The sequence below is a fragment of the Salvelinus fontinalis genome, chromosome 30, assembly GCF_029448725.1.
Source record: "Salvelinus fontinalis isolate EN_2023a chromosome 30, ASM2944872v1, whole genome shotgun sequence".
In the NCBI taxonomy this organism is placed as follows: domain Eukaryota; kingdom Metazoa; phylum Chordata; class Actinopteri; order Salmoniformes; family Salmonidae; genus Salvelinus; species Salvelinus fontinalis.
Genome location: NC_074694.1, coordinates 23,304,134 through 23,329,040, shown reverse-complemented (window position 1 = coordinate 23,329,040; position 24,907 = coordinate 23,304,134). Strand labels below are relative to the sequence as shown.

Sequence of the window (24,907 nt, the reverse complement as noted above, 5' to 3'; positions counted from 1 at the left end):
AGCAAGCATGAGGACGAAAATGGCAGTTTATTTAAACTAGCAGTCATTCAATCTTCCAGGTGTAACAGTTTGGATAATGAGCAATTCGGAGTACAACACATTTCTCATCCCCGGATTAAGGTACATTTTCTGAGCAACATTTCGTACCGTTCCGTGGTCTCTTAATATACACAGGAATGCTGTCCGACCCTATTGCAGCTGTAAGAAAGCTGGTCAGATCTGCTGGCTACCACCTCATCGACACTGACCATGAAGGTAGGCTCCGCCTAATCTGTTACACAAACTGCTGGATCGTTTTATAATCCACTGCGACAATGTTGCAAACGCTCAAATGATACATTCTCTGATAAATCGCTACAATATTGTAAACAATGTTTATTCTGTCAAATTCGAGAATGCATGGACAAGCGTCTCAAACCCCCATCACTCCTCCTTCGATGGTGTCTCCACGGAGTGTGATTGGATTAGAGACGGTTACCCTTTCCCCTCTAACCCGGTGATGTTGGCTGTTTCCTGCTCTCACTACTCGACTGCCGAAGCTGCACTGAACTCAGCTCAGATACCGGACGCTTTAATCAAAGCAAAAGCCTATCAGACAATTATTTCACATTCAAACATACAGCAATGCGAAGGAAATCGAGGATATTACTATGCTTTGCTGTCCTCTGGGTGCTTGGCATAGCATATTATTTCTATTCAGGAACAACGTTGAGTCGAAAGGTATGTTTCCCCGACTCTTTTCTGAGCTTATTGAAAATTCATTAGAGCTCGCTTCCACGAGAATTCAGTACATGTAATGGCTTCAAGATAAAAGCGAAGCATGTTGTGTAGATTTTTATCATGGCTATTTTGATAGTCTGCTAAAATTATGGAACGCAAATTCCGAGTGTATACCGTTAAGAAATATATTGTTTCCACGATCAACTAGATTATTTTTATTTGCTTAATAGGAATACAGCTATTGCATGCTTTGAACGTTGTGCTGTCTGGTAGCTAATCGTAGCGTAGTCTGATTAATCAGGCTGTAATACACAATTAATTTGTATATACAGCCTGAAACTAATGCCTACAAAATCGTGTAAATGTTCCTTACAAGCAAGAATGTTTTATACAATTTACATTGTTGACTTACTCCACGGGTTGTCTTTGCGGTGTGTCCTTAAGCTGCTCGAAATTTGAGACAAATTGTCCAAAGAAAAGTATTGTTTACCCGACTTTTCAGAGAGCCGGTAGGCTGTACGGTTCGGGAACCGATATAAAATTAGTTTTTAATTAGATATTCGGTTTTCTTTCGTCAATAGGTATTGAACCAAGTATGCCATGAAAATTGTATATTTAAGCAATAACACCACATGGGGGGGGGGGTATATGGTCAATATACCACGTCTAGGGGCTTTTCTTAGGCAACACACAACGCAGTGTCCGGATACAGCCCTTAGCCATGGTATATTGGCCATATACTACAACCCCCTGAGGTGCATTATTGCTATTATAGACTGGTTACCAAAGTAGGTAGAGCAGTAAAAAAAAAAATTGTTTTGTTATACCCGCAGTATACTGTCCGATATACCACGGCTGTCAGCCAATCAGCAGTCAGTGCTCGAATAGCCCAGTTTATAATTTATTTAAGGGAGAGTGGAGAACAATCCACACTTTTTTTATTTTTGGGAATAGTGCATTTTTTAAAGGTTAAAATCTGAATCAAAAATGTACAATTCACTCAAAAAATGTGTTGATTGTCCTCCATCCTCCCCTGATTCAAGATATGCCGTTTTCATTGTCACGGCGTGCTTGGTTAATATGCTATTGACGAGAGAACTGAATATCCAATATAAAACTCATTTGACCTTGGAGCCAAACATATAACATATGTACTGATCTCTAAAAAGTCAGGTGAACCATACTTTCCTGTGGATATTTCGAGCATCTGAATAACAAACCACACAGACAACAGGTAGAGTAAGTTTTTAAATGTAATTTTATTCAACATTCTGGCTTGTGAGGAACATTTACATAATGTTCCTTACAAGCCAGAATGGCATTAGCTTCAGGCCGTATATACCAATTAATCGGACTAATCGTAGCCTATCATTTTGATGTGTGATTGAATAGCTAGGCCATTGTAACCACTTTATCAAGAGCTGTGTTTAATGCACACACCACTTCCTTAATTCAACTATGACTGCTGCAATAGTTGAAGGAAGTAGCCTATATTGGCTACATTGTAACAAAATTTGCAAACCAAGGTTTGCCATTGTTTAAAACCCCTGCTTATCTATGGTCATATGATTACAAGTGAGGAATAGGCCATTGCCTGTTGTTTATAACCTAAGTACTTTATAGCTCTCTCCCAAGCCTTTCACTCTTCTTTCTCTGTTACCGTTAATAAACAAAAATGACGAGGTCAAACATTTCATTTATTATTAAGCTGTGCATTCAGCAAATATATTAAAGTGGTTTATCATGTAACCAACCCCTGAGATAACCTGTCCCCTTTATTGGGCCACTATTTGCTCTCTTGTCAGTGTGTGCTCTCTCATTTGGCACCTTTCATTTGACATTATGCTGATAGGTGGTGCAGCTAGATAAGGAACCTATTGACATTCTGATTTGATTAACAAAGACCCAGTCTCCACTAAAGGCAGTTATCAGTGAGTAGTTTACAATTTCCCTGGCGAGTGCAAGGCAGAGGGATGCCTCAAGGCCAAATCACATCACAAGGAACTGCTCAGGAACGCCATCACTGTGCTAAGCTCCCACGTTGGACTCAAATAGGGGTGATGACAAAGCTGCTGGTTTCCTGTCTGTGGAAAAGGGGGCCTCTGATGTCTGACTTTTGTTGTGGAGGGAGATGAGCCTGCAACAGAATTAGGGCTGGGAATTGCCAGGGACCTCACGATATTATCGCAATATTTAGGTGCCGATATACAATATGTTTCACGATTCTATATGTTTAGAGATTTTATTGTGATTCAATGTTCCCAACATATTGCTCACCATATGGCTGCTGCAGAGAGACTATAGAGCCATGAGAAAATTAGTTTTGATCAGTCATAGAAAAAAAAATGCTGAAAACAAATTTGCTCCCGATTTTTAAAAAGAAGATGGAGGACAAGCTATGATGGAAAATTACTGGAATTTTGTTGCAGGTACAGCAAACTAGCACTATTGTCAAAACGTTACAATATATTGTCAAACATAATATCCCGCTATGTACAGTGCCTTCAGAAAGTAGTCATACCTCTTGACTTATGCCACATGTTGTGTTTGCCAATCTTGGTGTTCTCTGGCAAATGCCAAACGTCCTGCACGGTGTTGGGCTGTAAGCACAGCCCCCACCTGTGGACGTCGGGCCCTCATACCACCCTCATGGAGTCTGTTTCTGACCGTTTGAGCAGACACATGCACATTTGTGGCCTGCTGGAGGTCATTTTGCAGGGCTCTGGCAGTGCTCCACCTGCTCCTCCTTGCACAAAGGCGGAGGTAGCGGTCCTGCTGCTGGGTTGTTGCCCTCCTACGGCCTCCTCCACGTCCCCTGATGTACTGGCCTGTCTCCTGGTGGCGCCTCCATGCTCTGGACACTACGCTGACAGACACAGCAAACCTTCTTGCCACAGCTCGCATTGATGTGCCATCCTGGATGAGCTGCACTACCTGAGCCACTTGTGTGGGTTGTAGACTCCGTCTCATGCTACCACTAGAGTGAAAGCACCGCCAGCATTCAAAAGTGACCAAAACATCAGCCAGGAAGCATAGGAACTGAGAAGTGGTCTGTGGTCACCACCTGCAGAACCACTCCTTTATTGGGGGTGTCTTACTAATTGCCTATAATGTCCACCTTTTGTCTATTCCATTTGCACAACAGCATGTGAAATGTATTGTCAATCAGTGTTGCTTCCTAAGTGGACAGTTTGATTTCACAGAAGTGTGATTGACTTGGAGTTACATTGTGTTGTTTAAGTGTTCCCTTTATTTTTTTGAGCAGTGTATATGTGTGTATATATAATCTCACAAAAGTGAGTACACCCCTCACATTTTTGTAAATATTTGAGTATCTTTTCATGTGACAACACTGAAGAAATGACACTTTGCTACAATTTAAAGTAGTGAGTGTACAGCTTGTATAACAGTGTTAATTTGCTGTCCCCTCAAAATAACTCAACATACAGCCATTAATGTCTAAACCGCTGGCAACAAAAGTGAGTACACCCCTAAGTGAAAATGTCCAAATTGGGCCCAAAGTGTCAATATCTTGTGTGGCCACCATCATTTTCCAGCACTGCCTTAACCCTCTTGGGCATGTAGTTCACCAGAGCCTCACATATTGCCACTGGAGTCCTCTTCCACTCCTCTGTGATGACATCACGGAGCTGGTGGATGTTAGAGACCTTGCACTCCTCCACCTTCCGTTTGAGGATGCCCCACAGATGCTCAATAGGGTTTAGGTCTGGAGACATGCTTGGCCAGTCCATCACCTTTACCCTCAGCTTCTTTAGCAAGGCAGTGGTCGTCTTGGAGGTGTGTTTGGGGTCGTTATCATGTTGGAATACTGCCCTGCGGCCCAGTCTCCGAAGGGAGGGGATCATGCTCTGCTTCAGTATGTCACTGTACATGTTGGCATTCATGGTTCCCTCAATGAACTGTAGCTCCCCAGTGCCGGCAGCACTCATGCAGCCCCAGACCATGACACTCCCACCACCATGCTTGACTGTAGGCAAGACACACTTGTCTTTGTACTCCTCACCTGGTTACCGCCACACACGCTTGACACCATCTGAACCAAATAAGTTTATCTTGGTCTCATCAGACCACAGGACATGGTTCCAGTAATCCATGTCCTTAGTCTGCTTGTCTTCAGCAAACTGTTTGAGGGCTTTCTTGTGCATCACCTTTAGAAGAGGCTTCCTTCTGGGACGACAGCCATGCAGACCAATTTGATGCAGTGTACGGTGTATGGTCTGAGCACTGACAGGCTGACCCCCCCCAACCCTTCAACCTCTGCAGCAATGCTGGCAGCACTCATACGTCTATTTCCCAAAGACAACCTCTGGATATGACGCTGAGCACGTGCACTCAACTTCTTTGGTCGACCATGGCGAGGCCTGTTCTGAGTGGAACCTGTCCAGTTAAACCGCTGTATGGCCTTGGTCACCGTGCTGCAGCTCAGTTTCAGGGTCTTGGCAATCTTCTTATAGCCCAGGCCATGTTTATGTAGAGCAACAATTATTTTTTTCAGATCCCCAGAGAGTTCTTTGCCATGTTGAACTTCCAGTGACCAGTCAGTATGAGGGAGTGTGAGAGTGATGACACCAAATTTAACACACCTGCTCTCCATTCACACCTGAGACCTTGTAACACTAACGAGTCACATGACACCGGGGAGGGAAAATGGATAATTGGGCACAATTTGGACATTTTCACTTAGGGGTGTACTCACTTTTGTTGCCAGCGGTTTAGACATTAATGGCTGCGTGTTGAGTTATTTTGAGGGGACAGCAAATGTACACTGTTTAACAAGCTGTACACTCACTACTTTACATTGTAGCAAAGTGTCATTTCTTCAGTGTTGTCACATGAAAAGATATACTCAAATATTTACAAAAATGTGAGGGGTGTACTCATGTTTGTGATATATATTTACTTTTTTTCACCTTTATTTAACCAGGTAGGCTAGTGGAGAAGTTCTCATTTATAACTGCAACCTGGCCAAGATAAAGCAAAGCAGTAGAACACATACAACAACGCAAAGTTACACATGGAATAAACACAATATACAGTCAATACTACAGTAGAAAAAGTCTATATACAGTGTCTGCAAATGAGGTAGGAAAAGAGGTAAAGGCAATAAATAGGCCATGGTGGTGAAGTAATTACAATATACCAATTAAACACTGGAGTGATAGATGTGCAGAAGATGAATGTGCAAGTAGAGATACTGGGATGCAAAGGAGCAAGATAAATACAGTATTGGGATGAGGTAGTTGGATGGGCTATGTACAGGTGCAGTGATCTGTGAGCTGCTCTGACAGCTGGTGGTTAAAGCTAGTGAGGGAGATATGAGTCTCCAGCTTCAGTGATTTTTGCAGTTCGTTCCAGTCATTGGGAGTAGAGAACTGGAAGGAAAGGCAGCCAAAGGAGGAATTGGCTTTGGGGGTGACCAGTGAGATATATCTGCTGGAACACGTGCTACGGGTGGGTGCTGCTATGGTGACCAGTGAGCTGAGATAAGTCGGGGCTTTACCTAGCAAAAACTTGTAGATGACCTGGAGCCAGTGGGTTTGGCGACGAGTATGAAGCGAGGGCCAGCCAACGAGAGCGTACAGGTCGCAGTGGTGGGTAGTATATAGGGCTTTGGTGACAAAACGGATGGCACTGTGATAGACTGCATCTAATTTGTTGAGTAGAGTGTTGGAGGCTATTTTGTAGATGACATCGTCGAGGATCGGTATGATCGTCAGTTTTACGAGGGTGTGTTTGGCAGCATGAGTGAAGTATGCTTTGTTGTGAAATAGGATGCCGATTCTAGATTAAATTTTTGATTGGAGATGCTTAATGTGAGTCTGGAAGGAGAATTTACAGTCTAGCCAGACACCTAGAGTTGAAGTCGGAAGTTTACATACACCTTAGCCAACTAAATTTTAACTCAGTTTTTAATAATTCCTGACATTTAATCCTCGTAAACATTCCCTGTCTTAGGTTAGTTAGGATCACCACTTTATTTTAAGAATGTGAAATGTCAGAATAATAGTAGAGGAGGATTTATTTAAGCTTTTATTTCTTTCATCACATTCCCAGTGGGTCATATACTCAATTAGTATTTGGTAGCATTGCCTTTAAATTGTTTAACTTGGGTCAAATGTTTTGGGCAGCCTTCCACAAGCTTCCCACAATACATTGGGTGAATTGTGGCCCATTCCTCCTGACAGAGCTGATGTAACTGAGTCAGGTTTGTAGGCCTCCTCAATCACACACGCTTTTTCAGTTCTTCCCACAAAGTTTCTATAGGATTGAGGTCAGGGCTTTGTGTTAGCCACTCCAATACCATGCCTTTGTTGTCCTTAAGCCATTTTGTTTAACTTTGGAATTATGCTTGGGGTCATTGTCCATTTGGAAGACCCATTTGCGACCAAGCTTTAATTTGTTGCTTCAATATATCCACATAATTTTCCTGCCTCATGATGCCATCTATTTTGTGAAGTGCACCAGTCCCTCCTGCAGCAAAGCACCCCCACAACATGATGCTGCCACCCCCGTGCTTCACGGTTGGGATGGTGTTCTTCGGCTTGCAAGCATCCCCATTTTTCCTCCAAACATAACGATGGTCATTATGGCTAAACAGTTCTATTTTTGTTTCATCAGACCAGAGGACATTTCTCCAAAAAGTACGATCTTTGTCCCCATGTGCAGTTGCAAACCGTAGTCTGGCTTTTTTAATGGCGGTTTTGGAGTGGTGGCTTCTTCCTTGCTGAACGGTCTTTCAGGTTATGTCGATATAGGACTTGTTTGACTGTGGATATAGATACTTTTGTACTGTTTCCTCCAGCATCTTCACAAGGTCCTTTGCTGTTGTTCTGGGATTGATTTGCACTTTTCACACCAAAGTACGTTCATCTCTATGAGAAAGAATGCATCAATTTCCTGAGCAGTATGATGGCTGCGTGGTCCCATGGTGTTTATACTTGCGTACCATTGTTTGTACAGATGAACGTGGTACCTTCAGGCGTTTGGAAATTGCTCCCAAGGATGAACCAGACTTGTGGAGGTCTACAATTTTTTTTCTGAGGTCTTGGCTGATTTCTTTTGATTTTCCCATGATGTCAGTTTGACAGTTGGCCTTGAAATACATCCACAGATACACCTCCAATTGACTCAAATTATGTCAATTAGCCTATCAGAAGCTTATAAAGCCATGACAACATTTTCTGAAATTTTCCAAGCTGTTTAAAGGCACAGCCAACTTAGTGTATGTTAACTTCTGACCCACTAAAAGTGTGATACAGTGAATTATAATTGAAAAAATCTGTCTGTAAACAATTGTTGGAAAAGTGACTTGTGTCATGCACAAAGTAGATGTCCTAACCGACTTGCCATAACTGTAGTTTGTTAACAATACATTTGTGGAGTGGTTGAAAAATTTGTTTTAATGACTGCAACCTAAGTGTATGTCAACGTCAGACTTCAACTGTAGGTAGTTGTCCACATATTCTAAGTCAGAACCCTCCAGAGTAGTGATGCTGGACGGGCGGGCAGGTGCAGGCAGTGATCGGTTGAAGAGGATGCATTTAGTTTTACTTGCATTTAAGAGCAGTTGGAGGCCACGGAAGGAGAGTTGTATGCCATTGAAGCTCGTCTGGAGGTTAGTTAACACAGTGTCCAACGAAGGGCCAGAAGTATACAGAATGGTGTCGTCTGCGCAGAGGTAAATCAGAGAATCACCAACAGCAAGAGCGACATCATTGATGTATACAGAGAAAAGAGTCGGCCCGAGAATTGAACCCTGTTGCACCCACATAGAGACTGCCAGAGGTCCGGACAACAGGCCCTCCGTTTTGATCTACTGAACTCTATCAGAGAAGTAGTTGGTGAACCAGGCGAGGCAGTCATTTGAGAAACCAAGGCTGTTGAGTCTGCCGATGTCAATCACCACATTCTCAGAGTCGAAAGCCTTGGCCAGGTTGATGAATACAGCTGCACAGTATTGGCTCTTATCAATGGCGGTTATGATATCGTTTAGGACCTTGAGCATGACTGAGGTGCACCCATGACCAGCTCGGAAACCAGATTGCATAGTGGAGAAGGTACGGTGGGATTCGAAATGGTCGGTGATCTGTTTATTAACTTGGCTTTCAAAGGCCTTAGAAAGGCAGGGTAGGATAGTTATAGGTCTGTAGCAGTTTTGGTCTAGAGTGTCTCCCCCTTTTGAAGAGGGCGATGACCGCGGCAGCTTTCCAATCTTTGGGGATCTCGGACGATACGAAAGAGGTTGAAAAGGCTAGTAATAGGGGCTGCAACAATTTCGGCGATAGTTAGAGAGGGTTCAGATTGTCTAACCCGGCTGATTTGTAGGGGTCCAAAATTTGCAGCTCTTTCAGAACATCAGCTGTCTGGATTTGGGTGAAGGAGAAATGGGGGAGGCTTGGGTGAGTTGCAGGGCAGTTGACCAGGGTAGGGTTAGCCAGGTGGAAAGTATGGCCAGCCGTAGAAAAATGCTTATTGAAATTCTCAATTATAGTGGATTTATCGGTGGTGACAATGTTTCTTAGCCTCAGGGCAGTGGGCAGCTGGGAGGAGGTGCTCTTATTCTCCATGGACTTTACAGTGTCCCAGAACTTTTTAAAGTTTTGCTAAAGCTGCCTTAGCTTTCCTAACTGCCTTTGTATATTGGTTCCTAACTTCCCTGAAAAGTTGCATATCACGGGGGCTATTCAATGCTAATGCAGTATGCCACATGATGTTTTTGTGCTGGTCAAGGGCAGTCAGGTCTGGAGTGAACCAAGGGCTATATCTCTTCCTGGTTCTATATTTTTTGAATGGGGCATGCTTATTTAAAATGGTGAGGAAGGCACTTTTAAAGAATAACCAGGTATGAGGTTAATATCCTTCCAGGATACTCGGGCCAGGTCGATTAGAAAGGCCTGCTTGCTGAAGTGTTAGGGAACGTTTGACTGTGATGAGGGGTGGTCGTTTGACCGCAGACCCATTACTGATGCAGGCAATGAGGCAGTGATCGCTGAGATGTTGGTTGAAAACAGTGGAGGTGTATTTGTAGTAGAGGTCGACCGATTATGATTTTTCAACACCGATTCCGATTTATTGGAGGACCAAAAAAAGCCGATACCGATTAATCGGCCGATTAAAAAAAAAAAATAAAATAAAAAAATAAAAAAATAATAAAAATAAAAATAATAATAAAATAAATAAATATATATATATATATATATATTTATTTATTTGTAATAATGACAATTACAACAATACTGAATGAACACTTATTTTAACTTAATATAATACATCAATCAAATCAATTTAGCCTCAAATAAATAATGAAACATGTTCAATTTGGTTTAAATAATGCAGAAACAAAGTGTTGGAGAAGAAAGTAAAAGTGCAATATGTGCCATGTAAGAAAGCTAACGTTTAAGTTCCTTGCTCAGAACATGAGAACATATGAAAGCTGATGGTTCCTTTTAACATGAGTCTTCAATATTCCCAGGTAAGAAGTTTTAGGTTGAGGTTATTATAGGACTATTTCTCTATATACCATTTTGTATTTCATATACCTTTGACTATTGGATGTTCCAGTTTAGGTCACCTAACAGCACGAGCTCTGAAGATAGATGGGGGGCAATCAATTCACATATGGTGTCCAGGGCACAGCTGGGGGTAGAGGGTGGTCTATAGCAAGCGGCAACGATGAGAGACTTTTTTTCTAGAAAGGTGGATTTTTAGAAGTAGAAGCTCAAACTATCGTTTTTCTCACCCATCTACACACAATAACCCATAATGACAAAGTGAAACATGTTTTTAGAGATGTTTTCAAATGTATTGAAATATAATGCAGACATTTCTAATTTACTTAAGTATTCAACCCCCCGAGTCAATACATGTTAGAATACATGTTAGAATCACCTTTGGCAGGGATTACAGCTGTGAGTCTTTCTGGGTAAAAGGTGCTGGATGGTCAATCCGGCATCTGTGTTGCCGTGCAGCATTTACGGTGATACAGCCTCTGCAGAAGTCAGGGCATTCATACTTTTTGTGCTTCAAGGAAGTGAGTTTGTGTTTATACAAGACCTCTCGCACCCACCTACCTTCAACCAATCATGTCAATGCGGAGCTATACGGTGCCCTCCGCAATGTTACAAAATCTGGGAGGCACACAGTGATGCGGTACGGAGCTCAATTTGGCCTCTGCATGCCTCCGGAGGCTCCGCAATTGCGTCACACCCTCCATATGGAGACTCCGACCACATGTCCAGATGAAGCATAAATTGGCTTTTAGTCACACCTTGATTGTGCAATATTTGCCCATTTATTCTTTTAGAAATTCTACAAGCTTTGTCAAATTGGTTGTTGAGCATTACTAGACAATCATTTTAAGTTCTCGCCATGGATTTTAAAGTAGATTTAAGTCAAAACTGTAACTCGGCCACTCAGGAACATTCACTGTTTTCTTGGTAACCAACTAGTAGATTTGGCCTTGTGTTTTAGGTTATTGTCCTGTTGAAAGGTGAATTCATTTCCCAGTGTCTGGTGGAATGTGGACTGAACGGGTTTTCCTCTAGGATATTGCCTGTGCTTAGCTCCATTAGTTTATTTTTTTATCGTGTAACTCCCCAGTCCTTAAGGATTACAAGTATACCCATAACATAATGCAGCCACCACTATGCTTGAAAATATGGAGAGTGGTAGTAATGTGTTGTATTGGATTTGCCCCAAACATAACACAAAAAAATTAATTGCTTTGCCACATTTCTTGCAGTATTACTGTCTTGCATCCTGTTTGGAACATGTTTTGGATATGTTTTATTTTGTACAGGCTTCCTTCTTTTCTCTTTGTCAATTAATTTAGTATTTTGGAGTAACTACAATGTTGTTTAGGAGAGCTATCACAGCCATTAAACTCTGTAACGAGTTTTAAGTCACCATTTACTCATGGTGAAATCCCTAAGCAGTTTCCTTCCTCTCCAGCAACTCAAATCAAATCAAATTTTATTTGTCACATACACATGGTTAGCAGATGTTAATGCGAGTGTAGCGAAATGCTTGTGCTTCTAGTTCCGACAATGCAGTAATGACCATAAGTAATCTAACCTAACAATTCCACAACTACTACCTTATACACACAAGTGTAAAGGGATAAATAATATGTACATAAAGATATATGAATGAGTGATGGTACAGAACGGCATAGGCAAGATGCAGTAGATGGTATAGAGTACAGTCTATACATATGAGATGAGTAATGTAGGGTATGTAAACATAAAGTGGCATAGTTTAAAGTGGCTAGTGATACATGTATTACATAAAAATGGCAAGATGCAGTAGATGATATAGAGTACAGTATATACATATACATATGAGATGAGTAATGTAGGGTATGTAAACATTATATTAAGTGGCATTGTTTAAAGTGCCTGGTGATACATTTTTACATAATTTCCATCAATTCCCATTTTTAAAGTGGCTGGAGTTGAGTCAGTATGTTGGCAGTGGCCACTAAATGTTAGTGGTGGCTGTTTACCAGTCTGATGGCCTTGAGATAGAAGCTGTTTTTAAGTCTCTCAGTCCCAGCTTTGATGCACCTGTACTGACCTCGCCTTCTGGATGATAGCGTGGTGAACAGGCAGTGGCTCGGGTGGTTGTTGTCCTTGATGATCTTTATGGCCTTCCTGTGACATCGGGTGGTGTAGATGTCCTGGAGGGCAGGTAGTTTGCCCCCGGTGATGCGTTGTGCGGACCTCACTACCCTCTGGAGAGCCTTACGGTTGTGGGCGGAGCAGTTGCCGTACCAGGCGATGATACAGCCCGACAGGATGCTCTCGATTGTGCATCTGTAGAAGTTTGTGAGTGCTTTTGGTGACAAGCCGAATTTCTTCAGCCTCCTGAGGTTGAAGAGGCGCTGCTGCGCCTTCTTCACTACGCTGTCTGTGTGGGTGGACCATTTCAGTTTGTCCGTGATGTTTATGCCGAGGAACTTAAAACTTTCCACCTTCTCCACTACTGTCCCGTCGATAGGGATATGGGTGTGCTCCCTCTGCTGTTTCCTGAAGTCCACGATCATCTCCTTTGTTTTGTTGACGTTGAGTGTGAGGTTATTTTCCTGACACCACACTCCGAGGGCCCTCACCTCCTCCCTGTAGGCCATCTCGTCGTTGTTGGTTATCAAGCCTACCACTGAAGAGTCGTCCGCAAACTTGATGATTGAGTTGGAGGCGTGCATGGCCACGCAGTCGTGGGTGAACAGGGAGTACAGGAGAGGGCTCAGAACGCACCCTTGTAGGGCCCCAGTGTTGAGGATCAGCGGGGTGGAGTTAGGAAGGACGCCTATATCTTTCTAGTGACTGGGTGTATTGATACACCATCCAAAGTGTAATAATGACTTCACAATGCTCAAAGGGATATTCATTGTCTGCTATTTTTATTTTTACCCGTCTACCAATAAGTGCCGTTCTTTGCGAGGCATTGGAAAACCTTCCTGGTCTTTGTGGTTGAATCTGTGTTTGTAATTCACTGCTTGACTGAGGGACCTTACAGAAAATTGTATGAGTGGGGTACAGAGATGAGGTAGTCATTTAAAAATCATGTTAAACACTATTATTGCACACAGAGTAAGTCCGTGCAACTTATTATGCGACTTGTTTAGCAAATATTTACTCCTAAAAAAAATATATATATTTTTTCTAAATATTTGGAAAAACCTTATTCCACATTGTCGTTATGGGGTTTTGTGTCTAGGCCAGTGACAATATTATTTTATTTTTATTTTTATAGAATCAATTTGAAATTCAGGCTGTAACATAAATGCAGACAAAGTCAACGGGTGTGAATACTTTCTGAAGGCACTGTAACTATCAGTTTTTTCCCCCTCATCACTAAACATAATACACTTTTATTGTAGTTCTATCCATATGTTAGCAATAGCCTGTCTATCTCTACAATTAGTCCATCAGCTGTAGGTCTATCTGAGGTGTCTGTCTGTAATTTGCGAAGTTGAAGATTTTGCTTTGCAGGAGATCAGCTGTAAAAGGTGCCCACAGTAGCAGAGAGCTAAACACCATTATGCTCCCTCTTGTCCTGTGACTCCTGTTACTGCAAACTGGATCCCTCTGCTGTTTCGGGCTATCGACATGCTCCTGCAGACTGGATCCCTCTGCTGTTTCGGGCTATCGACATGCTCCTGCAGACTGGATCCCTCTGCTGTTTCGGGCTATCGACATGCTCCTGCAGACTGGATCCCTCTGCTGTTTCGGGCTATCGACATGCTCCTGCAGACTGGATCCCTCTGCTGTTTCGGGCTATCGACATGCTCCTGCAGACTGGATCCCTCTGCTGTTTCGGGCTATCGACATGCTCCTGCAGACTGGATCCCTCTGCTGTTTCGGGCTATCGACATGCTCCTGCAGACTGGATCCCTTTGCTGTTTCGGGCTATCGACAGGCTCCTGCAGACTGGATCCCTCTGCTGTTTCGGGCTATCGACAGGCTCCTGCAGACTGGATCCCTCTGCTGTTTCGGGCTATCGACAGGCTCCTGCAGACTGGATCCCTCTGCTGTTTCGGGCTATCGACAGGCTCCTGCAGACTGGATCCCTCTGCTGTTTCGGGCTATCGACAGGCTCCTGCAGACTGGATCCCTCTGCTGTTTCGGGCTATCGACAGGCTCCTGCAGACTGGATCCCTCTGCTGTTTAGGACTATTGAAAGTTCCCTTTACTGCTGCTCCTGTAGTACTCCAATTTTAGCTAGAATGTATTTATATCCTTATGGCACTTAAACATGTTTTCAATTGAATGAATCACATGAAGAATGCTTTTTTTCTGAGAAAGTCTGCATCTTAGTTTGAATCGTGTGATATGGAATATACAGAAGATGTTTAGGCTTCTATCTGTATGACAGCTCAAGAGGCCTCTTTAACCATTGAAATTGAATTTTATTTATTGCTCTCCACCTAGGAAATTCTAGTTTACAGACCTACATTTTACACAAACCAACAAACGTCACCCTGACATTTACAGTTCCAAACCTACAGTTTCACTGTGAAGACGCCAGAGAGTGGCTGCCTTGAACTGAGGAAACTATACTCTGAGAGGCCTAAAATTAGGCGTATGTAGTCATGGCAGGTTTGAGATCCTCAATGTAAGCAGCCAGCTCAGATGATTAATGCTTTCCCCAACCTCCCACTTGATTGTATTGGGAGCTGCTGCGGCTTGGTGAGAATGCACTCACTGGACGTGTATGGTAACCAGATTGTCAGCTTTTATCTATTGCTCCAAAGGGTTTGATCCGATTTCCGCTCTGCAACACAATTATTGACAAACTGATTGTTCTGCTTTTGCTCAGCGGCCAACAGTGTAGTTGCGCCCACTATGTAAAGAAGGGCCATGCTGTGCTTCCTCAGCTTTTTAAGTCAAAGGTCTTTTTAGAATTGATTAATTTGCAAGTATTAAGAAATGTAAATGAAGAAGTGCGTTTGAAGAAAGGGTAGAGAATTTCTCAATGTACCTGTACACACAGCAGCATTCTAGAATATTGGACCGTAGGCTTTCATACTTTTCTCAGCGCAGCTCATGCAATTTCTCCATCTGTCAATACATTGAAATGAAAAGAGGACTCATACCGGAGTCACGTTGGTTTGGTATGGTGGGGAGGTGCGCATTCGAGTTGTGCATCCCTGTCCCCAGCGGATGGTGGTCTCAGAACTGCGTAGCTATGTCACAAAGGGACACTGGACTATCATATCTCAGGACTATGATTTACGCTTGACAGAGAGCATCATAACTGATCATTTTCAGGTTACATTTTTGAACAGGCTACTGGATGTTTGATTTGCTAGAGTAATTGTTGTGATGACAATGATTTTCACATTTGATTCTAATATTTCACTGTTCCTTGCCACTTTGGCATTGAATACAGTGCATTTGGGAAAGTACTCAGACCCCTTGATTTCCCCCCACATTTTGCCACGTTACAGCCTTATTCTAAAATGGATTAAATTGTCCCCCCCCCCCCCATCAATCTACACACAATACCCCATAATGCCAAAGGAAAAAAACAGGTTTTCAAATTTTTTGCAAAAAAATACAAAATAAAATGGAAATATAGGTCAGGCCCTATTGGTCACGTGCATACGATGCATAAAGTGCATTTGGGAAGTATTCAGACCCCTTGACTTTTTCCCACCATTTTATGTTACAGCCTTATTAAAAAATGTATTTAAATTTATTTTTCCCCTCATCAATTTTCCCCTAATGACAAAGCAAAAACATGTTTTTAGACATTTTTGCAAATGACATACATTTGCATAAGTATTCAGACCCTTTACTTAGTACTTTGTTGAAGCACCTTTGGCATCAAATACAGCCTCAAGTCTTTGTGGGTATGACGCTACAAGCTTGGCACACCTGTATTTGGAGAGGTTCTCCCATTCTTCTCTGCTCATCCTCTCAAGCTCTGTCAGGTTGGACAGGGAGCGTCGCTGCACAGCTATTTTCAGGTCTCTCCAGAAGTGTTCGATCGGGTTAAAGCCTGGGCTCTGGCTGGGACACTCAAGGACATTGAGACTTGTCCCGCAGCCACTCCTGTGTTGTCTTGGCTGTATGTTTAGGGTTTTGTCCTGTTGGAAGGTGAACCTTCGTCCCCCAGTCTGAGGTTCTAGAGCAGGTTTTCACCAAGGATCTCTCTGTACTTTGCCCCATTCATCTTTCCCTCGATCCTGACTGGTCTCCCAGTCCCTGCCGCTGAAAACATCCCCACAGCATGATGCTGCCACTATGCTTCACCTTAGGGATGGTGCCAGAATCTTTCCAGACATGACACTTGGCATTCAGGCTCAAAGAGTTCAATCTTGGTTTCATTAAACCAGAGAATCTTGTTTCTCATGATCTGAGACATGCTTTTTGGTAAACTCCAAGTGGGCTGTCGTGCCTTTAAAAAAAATAAAGTCCTGATTTGTGGAGAGTTGCAGAGATGGTTGGGATTCTGGAAGGTTCTCCCATCTCCACAGAGGAACTCTGGATCTCCTTCAGAGTGACCATCAGATTCTTGGTCACCTCCCTTACCAAGGCCGTTCTCCCCCAATTGCTCAGTTTGGCCGGGCGGACAGCTCTAGGAAGAGTCTTAATGGTTCCAAACTTCTTCCAGTTAAGAATGATGGATGCCACTGACTTCTTGGCGACCTTCAATGCTGCAGAAATGTTTTGGTACCCTTCCACAGATCTGTGCGTCGACATAATGCTGTCTCTTAGCTCTACAGACAATTCCTTTTGATTGATAAGGGAAAACAGTTATTTCATCAGTTTTAGAATAAGGCTGTAACCTAACAATGTGGAAAAAGTGAAATACAATATGACGTCCATATAACCTGGAGGAGGAAATGATTTTCCAAAAACAAACAAAAGTGGCACTGATCCAAAGATAAAGACAGTGAATATGCTCACTTACCTTACCGGGGATATGGCTGATGTTCTCTGCTGGTGCTAATGTGCTACATTTTGCTCAATTAAGTTGAGAATTTTGATAACTAGAAGATTGATTGGAGTCTTCTTATTGTCTTCTCTTTACAGCAATAGTCATTTGTTTTCTGAATAGTTTTTCAGCGATTTGTAGTTTTAAATATTGCGATATGCCTTGCTGGGTCTTTTTTGCTGAGTTGCGACTGTCAGTGATTTACAATCATCGATTTGGTAGTTGCGTTGTGCTCTGGGCAAATTGTAGGCTATGCAATTTTAAAACAATCTTTTTTTTTTTTTATGAACAAATGATCCTCTGTGGCCAAATCATGCTTTCTGGTGTAGTAGCCTATTTTGAATGATTTTATTTATTTCTGTATAGATGTAACAGTATAACTTTAAACCGTCCCCTCGCCCCGACACGGGCGCGAACCAGGGACCCTCTGCACACATCAACAACTGACACCCACGAAGCGTCGTTGCCCATCGCTCCACAAAAGCCGCGGCCCTTGCAGAGCAAGGGGCAACACTACATCTAGGTTTCAGAGCAAGTGACGTAACTGATTGAAACGCTACTAGCGCGTACCCGCTAACTAGCTAGCCATTTCACATCCATTACATAGACAGGAGTAAGCTAATTAGGCTATATCATTTTGGCAATTTAATTCAATTCACTTTAGGAAAAGCCTCGATGCCTATTTATTCTAACATCTTCAAATTGCTCATCAGAGTTCGGCAAGGCATCCGGTTGCATCAGAGTTGCTTGTTAAAATGAATTTCCCTAAACTAAATGTGATTGTCTTTCTGAGATCTGTGGGTGGATGCCCTAATCAGGTTACGCAACCAATGCATATGGGTCCAGTAAATTAAAATACTGCCGGTCAAATGTCTGACGCCACATTTTCCTAACGGAAACCCTGGGCAGGATATTTTTTTATTTCACCTTTATTTAACCAGGTAGGGAAGTTGAGAACAAGTTCTCATTTACAATTGCGACCTGGCCAAGATAAAGCAAAGCAGTTCGACACATACAGGCGATAGCCCCTGAGAACTCCCTCTGAAGGTAAAAGGGTAACATTTGATGACCAAGTATTCCAACTCAGGAGAGCAGAAGCTCACAAGTTCCTGTACGTTGCCCCCATTGCACCGCTAGTTATTGTTCATGAATCAGAAACCTCCGCCTTTGTTCTTGCCAGAGAGAGCCTGCTTCCTATCCAGTTGATGAACTGTAAAACCTACTGGTTTTATATAATCCATTTGGATGTCGGAGGAAAGCAAAGTTTCAGAAAAACTGCTAACTACTTTGTTGCAGTATGAGTATGATGCGTAATCTGATGTCCCTCTGGAAGGAGATCCTCGTGCTGAGTTTATTCACTAATGATTGAACATTGGCGAGGTAATGGAGGATGGGTCATCCGGCTTCTCAATCTCACAAAGACCCCTACACGTCTGCCTCTCCATCGGCATCTTCGTTTCCTTCTCTCCGGTAGGACTCCCAGGCTACCCGGCGCCATTGTTCCGTCATCTCCGGGAATTCGGGAAGGTCGGGTGGATGGTGAGTAACCAGCGATTCATATTCCAATAGTTCTACCCGGGTCTAAGAAAATTTGAGTAGAACACAAGAAAAAGTAGAAACCTGCAAAGTTTTGTAGGAGCTCGAGGCGAGGGTACCGTGTTCGTCGGCGCCGTCTTGCCAGAAGATCATCTAGGACCTCAGCCAGCCGAGCCACTGCCTGTTCTCACCCTTCCATCATTCAGACGCGGGCAGTATAGGAGCATCATGGCAAAAACCATGTCTTCACCCTCCAATAGACATTTACAGTGTCATTGTTACAGTTGTAAATACATGTATATTGTTTATTCACTTCTCTTTTTGACCTTTGGAGCTTAAGAATTTCACTGTACCCTGCAATTACATGTGCTGGCTAATTTCCTGTTCTGAGAAATATACAACTTCGTAGAAATATATAACTGACCTATATAACTGACCTAACTGACAAATTATGCATGTTTTTTGTGATCATGGGTATTGGGGACAGATGATTAGGCATAGTATTTTGACAAGTATCACTATGTCTCAATGGCAGTGTAAAGTACTTTGATAAAAATACTTGAAAGTACTACTTAAGTAGTTTTTTGGGATATCTGTACTTTACTATTTATATTTTCTGGCAACTTTTACTTCACTACATTCCTAAAGATTTTTTTTTCTCCCCCTGATACCCAAAAGTACATTTTGAATGCTTAGCAGGACAGGAAAAGGGTCCAATTCACGCACTTATCAAGAGAATATCCGTGGTCATCCCTTCTGCCTCTGATCTGGCGGACTCACTAAACACACATTTGTAAATTATGTCTGAGTGTTGGAGTGTGCCCCTGGCTTTCCTAAAAGAAAAAATTAAATGGTGCCATCTGGTTTGCTTAATTTAAATAATTTGTACTTTTACTTTGACTTTGGATACATAAGTATATTTTAGCAATTACATTTACTTTTGATACTTAAGTATATTTAAAACCAAATACTTTTAGACTTTTACTCAAGTACTATTTTACTGGGTGACTTTTACTTGAGTCATTTTCTATTAAGGTATCTTTACTTTTATTCAAGTATGACAATTGGGTCCCTTTTCCACCACTGCTCAATGGAGATATTTGACAAAGACAAACGCGAGGGAGGAATACTGCTTTGAGTGGAGAAATGATTTTGGAGCTCATAGCCGTAGTCATTAGATTCATCGTCACAAATGCTTCACCACCACACGTTTCTGTCAAGTGAGCCAGAGGCTCTTTGGGCATAACTCCACTCGTCTGCGCTGCCCCTATACACAATGGCTCCATGTTCCATAGGGCCTGTCGATCTAAAGATGTACCACGGCCATGAGAAGGATTGCATTGACTCTCATAATAAAGCATTCGTAGGACATATTCATCACTGCTGATTACGTAACAGGTAATATGATAATAATAACAATATATGCCATTTAGTAGGCACTTTTATCCAAAGCAACTTAGTCATGCGTGCATACATTTTATGTGTGGGTGGTCCCGGGAATCAAACCCACTACTCTGGTGTTTACAAGTGCAAGTGCTGGTTGATTTTGTATTTGATTTATATTTTTTGTTTATATCATGTGAATGTAAAGCAAGTCCAATGTATTATGACTGTAAAGATTAGGCATGCAAGTTTGAAATATGTTTATAGTAATTTGTAAGAAATACATATCCTCAGTGCTTACTATGAGGTATTAACAAAGTATTGCAATGTTCAGTCTCTATAATAGAGGGCAGTAAAACAGCTTGACTTAGACTCTGGTGACCCACACAAGGTTGTGATACTTGGATAAATGAGGAGATTGTCTCCCTGACAGTATTACAGTATTATCTAACAAGTGGCTCAAGCCACTATAAGACAGTAATAGGACTCTGAAGGGACTGGCCAGGGAAGGCACCAGCAGGAATGTGTACTTTGACATGAGGATTTAACACACAGGCCACCCTCACTACTCTACTGATGAAACTGTTTTTTCCTCCTGGGCTTTCACTGCTTGTGTAGAGCTGTGTGGGGAGGGAGAGAGCGAGCCACAGCCCAATAAAAATGTCTCACACTTTTTGTTTGTTCACACTTGACAGTGTGTGAAATACATTGAACAGTGTGCATTTTTGTTTTGTCATAGCTGAGAATGAGTTTGTTACAATCTCATGTGTTTGAGGGATTGCACTTCACAGTAGAGTTTGGGATTGTGTTAAGGCCACAGGCCAGTAGTGATGAGCGGAGGACTAGCAGCTTTAACTGAAATAGAGCCTCTTTGTGCTTTTAATGACAGTGCTGCTGCCTCAGATTTGCCCTAAGACCGTGTTGCAATGTATTTGCCTTAGGCTAATCATGCATATTGAAGTTGCATAGAACATGGAAAAGGTTTGATCCTATTCCTAGCCTTCTTCAACAATGACGTGCTTTGTTTTAGTGGAAGGATGAACAATGCACTTGCCAGCCAAATTTCAGCATTAAAGTTTACATATACTCCCCATCCCTAGTGCTGTCGCATACTTGATATTCAGATTTCAATTTGCCATGTGTGGATGTTTCCCCTTACTGTGAATTGAAAAGAATGCACCCATTACATTCTAGCACTCGTGGGTTGCTGCTCTCACCCCTTTCCCCTGGCCATATACGCCTCTTACATTTAACATTGAAATTTTAGTCATATAGCAGACTCTCTTATCCAGAGCGACTTACATTAATTAGTACATTCATCTTAAGATAACGAGGTGAGACGACAACATATTACAATCAGAGCAAGTACATTTTCACTCAACAAAGTAGTTATCAGCAAAGTCGCTGCTTGTAGAGGTTTGGGAGGTGGTGGTGTATCAAATTTATTTATATAGCCCTTCTTACATCAGCTGATATCTCAAAGTGCTGTACAGAAACCCAGCATAAAACCCCAAACAGCAAGCAATGCAGGTGTAGAAGCACGATGGCTATGAAAAACTCCCTAGAAAGGCCCAAACCTAGGAAGAAACCTAGAGAGGAACCAGGCAATGAGGGGTGGCCAGTCCTCTTCTGGCTGTGCCGGGTGGAGATTATAACAGAACATGGCCAAGATGTTCAGAAATGACCAGCATGGTCAAATAATAATAATCACAGTAGTTGTCGAGGGTGCAGCAAGTCAGCACCTCAGGAGTAAATGTCAGTTGGCTTTTCATAGCCGATCATTAAGAGTATCTCTACCGCTCCTGCTGTCTTTAGAGAGTTGAAAATAGCAGGTCTAGGACAGGTAGCACGTCCGGTGAACAGGTCAGGGTTCCATAGGCAGAACAGAACAGTTGAAACTGGAGCAGCAGCACGGCCAGGTGGACTGGGGACAGCAAGGAGTCATCATGCCAGGTAGGCCTGAGGCATGGTCCTAGGGCTCAGGTCCTCCGAGAGAGAAAGAAAGAGAGAATTAGAGAGAGCATACTTAAATTCACACAGGACACCGGATAAGACAGGAGAAGTACTCCAGATATAACAAACTGACCCTAGCCCCCCGGCACAAACTACTGCAGCATAAATACTGGAGGCTGAGACAGGAGGGGTCAGGAGACACTGTGGCCCCATCCGATGATACCCCCGGACAGGGCCAAACAGGAAGGATATAACCCCACCCACTTTGCCAAAGCACAGCCCCCACACCACTAGAGGGATATCTTCAACCACCAACTTACCATCCTGAGACAAGGCAGAGTATAGCCCACAAAGATCTCCGCCACGGCACAACCCAGACAGGATCTTTGGATGTGTGTATCTCTGGATCTACAGTACGTAGCTTACCAGATACTGAAGATCTGAGGACCAAAGTCTATTTTTATATAGCTTGAATTACTTATTACTGTCAATCTTTACGGTATCTAAGATTTTTGTTATGTATTCAGTTGTTGTATGGATGGGGTTTGGAGACAATGTTGGGTTTTCTTTCCCTCCTTTAATGTATGGCTGTCACATGACTGGGAATACAGATATGCATCTGTTGGTAACAGATGCTTAAAAAAAAATGGGCCTCACAATGGGCTTCAGGATCTCATCACGGTATTTCTAGGCATTCAAATTGCCATCGATTTAAATGTGATTGTGTTCATTTGTAGCTTATGCCTGCCCATACCATAACCCCACCGCCAACATGGGGCACTCTGTTCACAACATTGACATCAATGAACCGCTCTCCCACACAACGCCATACACATGGTCTGTGGTTGTAAGGCTGGTTGCATGTACTGCCAAATTCTCTAAAACAACGTTATGGTATTATGTTATGTATTCCATGAACGTTAAATTATTTGGCAACAGCTCTGGTGGACAATTGCACGCTCACTCAACTTGAGACATCTGTGGCATTGTATTGTGACAAAACTGCCCATTTTAGAATTACTTTTTGTTGTCCCCCAGCACAAGGTGCACCTGTGTAGTGATCATGCTGCTAAATCAGCTTCTTGATATGCCACACCTGTCAGGTGGATGGATTATCTTGCCAAAGAAGAAATGCTCACTAACAGGGATCTAAAAACATTTTTGCACAATTTGAGAGAAATAACCTTTTTGTGCGTCTGGAATATTTCTGTGATCTTTTATTTCAGCTCATGAAACATGGGACCAACACTTTACATGTTGCATTTTATATTTTTGTTCAGTGTAATTTCAAGAGCTGTAGTATCTGTTGCCTCATGTTTTTTTTCATTTGGCTTGAGTCATACCATGGCTAGATAACTTATTTTTACGCTGATGGCGTCCTCCTTTTAATTTATATGCATACTTTACCTTTTTTTTTTTTTTTTTTTTGGTGTTCGACCTAGCCAAAACACCAGATTTTACTCTCCTAACTTTGAAATATTGGAAGATTTTAGAATGAATTAGGGAAATGTTTGGTCAGAAAGTTGACTTTTTATGTAAATTATCTGTGCAGGCTAGTACTTTATCCATAAAGTGGTCAACCAATGAGAGTAGGGTGCATTCGGAAACTATTCAGGCCCCTTGACTTTTTCCACATTGTGTTACATTACAGCCTTATTCTAAAATCGATTAAATACATTTTTTTCCCTCATTCTACACACAATGGCCCATAATGACAAAGTAAACCTGGTATTCAGACACTTTGCTATGAGACTCGAAATTGAGCTCCGGTGCATCAGGTTTCCATTGATCATCCTTGATGTTTCTACAACTTGATTGGAGTCCATCTGGTAAATTCAATTGAACATGATTTGGAAAGGCATACACCTGTCTATATAAGGTCCCACAGTTGACAGTGCATGGCAGAGCAATCACCAAGCCATGAAGTCAAAGGAATTGTCCGTAGAGCTCTGAGAAAGGATCCAAGACCCTTCCTAGAGCTGGCCGCCCAGCCAAACTGAGCAATTGGGAAAAGGGGCTTGGTCAGGGAGGTGACCAAGAACCCGATGGTTACTCTGACAGATCTCCAGAGTTCCTCGGTGGAGATGGGAGAACCTTCCAGAAGGACAACCATCTCTGCAGCACTCCACCAGTCAGGCCTTTATGGTAGAGTGGCCAGACAGAAGCCACTCTTCAATAAAAGGCACAACAGTCCACTTGGAGTTTGCCAAAAGATACCTGAAGGACTATGAGAAACAAGATTCTCTGGTCTGAGGAAACCAAGATTTAACTATTTGGCTTGAAAGCCAAGCATCACGTCTGGAGAAAACCTGGCATCATGCTGTGGGGATGTTTTTCAGCGCAAGGGACTGGGAGACTAGTCAGGATCGAGGGAAAGATGAATGGAGCAAAGTACAGAGAGATCATTGATGAAAACCTGCTCCAGAGCGCTCAGGACCTCAGACTTGACCATGGTTCACCTTCCAACAGGAAACTGACCCTAAGCACACAGCCAAGACAACACAGGAGTGGCTTCAGGACAAGTCTCTGAATGTCTTTGAGGGGCCCAGCCAGAGCCCGGACTTGAACCCGATGGAACATCTCTGGAGGATCTGCAGAGAAGAATGGGAGAAACTCCCCAAATACAGGTGTGCCAAGCTTGTATCGTCATACCCAAGAAGACTCGATGCTGTAATCGCTGCCAAAGGTGCTTCAGCAAAGTACTGAGTAAAGGGTCTGAATTCTTATGTAAATGTGGTATTGAATGTATTTATTATACTTTTGCTAGCATTTCTAAAAAACATTTTTTGCATTGTCATTATGGGGTATTGTGTAATTGAGGGGAATAACATTTTTTAAATAAAGTAGAATA

At 42.5% G+C, this 24,907-nt stretch overlaps 1 protein-coding gene across 3 annotated transcripts in view; it reads left to right on the top strand.

The window, feature by feature from the left end:
• The window catches only part of galnt2 (UDP-N-acetyl-alpha-D-galactosamine:polypeptide N-acetylgalactosaminyltransferase 2), a 100,878-nt gene continuing 75,971 nt past the window's right edge, over positions 1 to 24,907 (top strand). The window contains exon 1 of one of the 3 annotated variants that reach the window (XM_055890075.1): positions 1 to 255. In XM_055890075.1, the coding sequence (XP_055746050.1) occupies positions 250 to 255 (6 nt within the window). In that variant the 5' untranslated portion in view covers positions 1 to 249. Of the gene's footprint in view, positions 256 to 302; positions 721 to 24,907 lie in introns of those variants that run through there. The other 2 variants (XM_055890073.1, XM_055890074.1) reach the window with 2 other exon arrangements.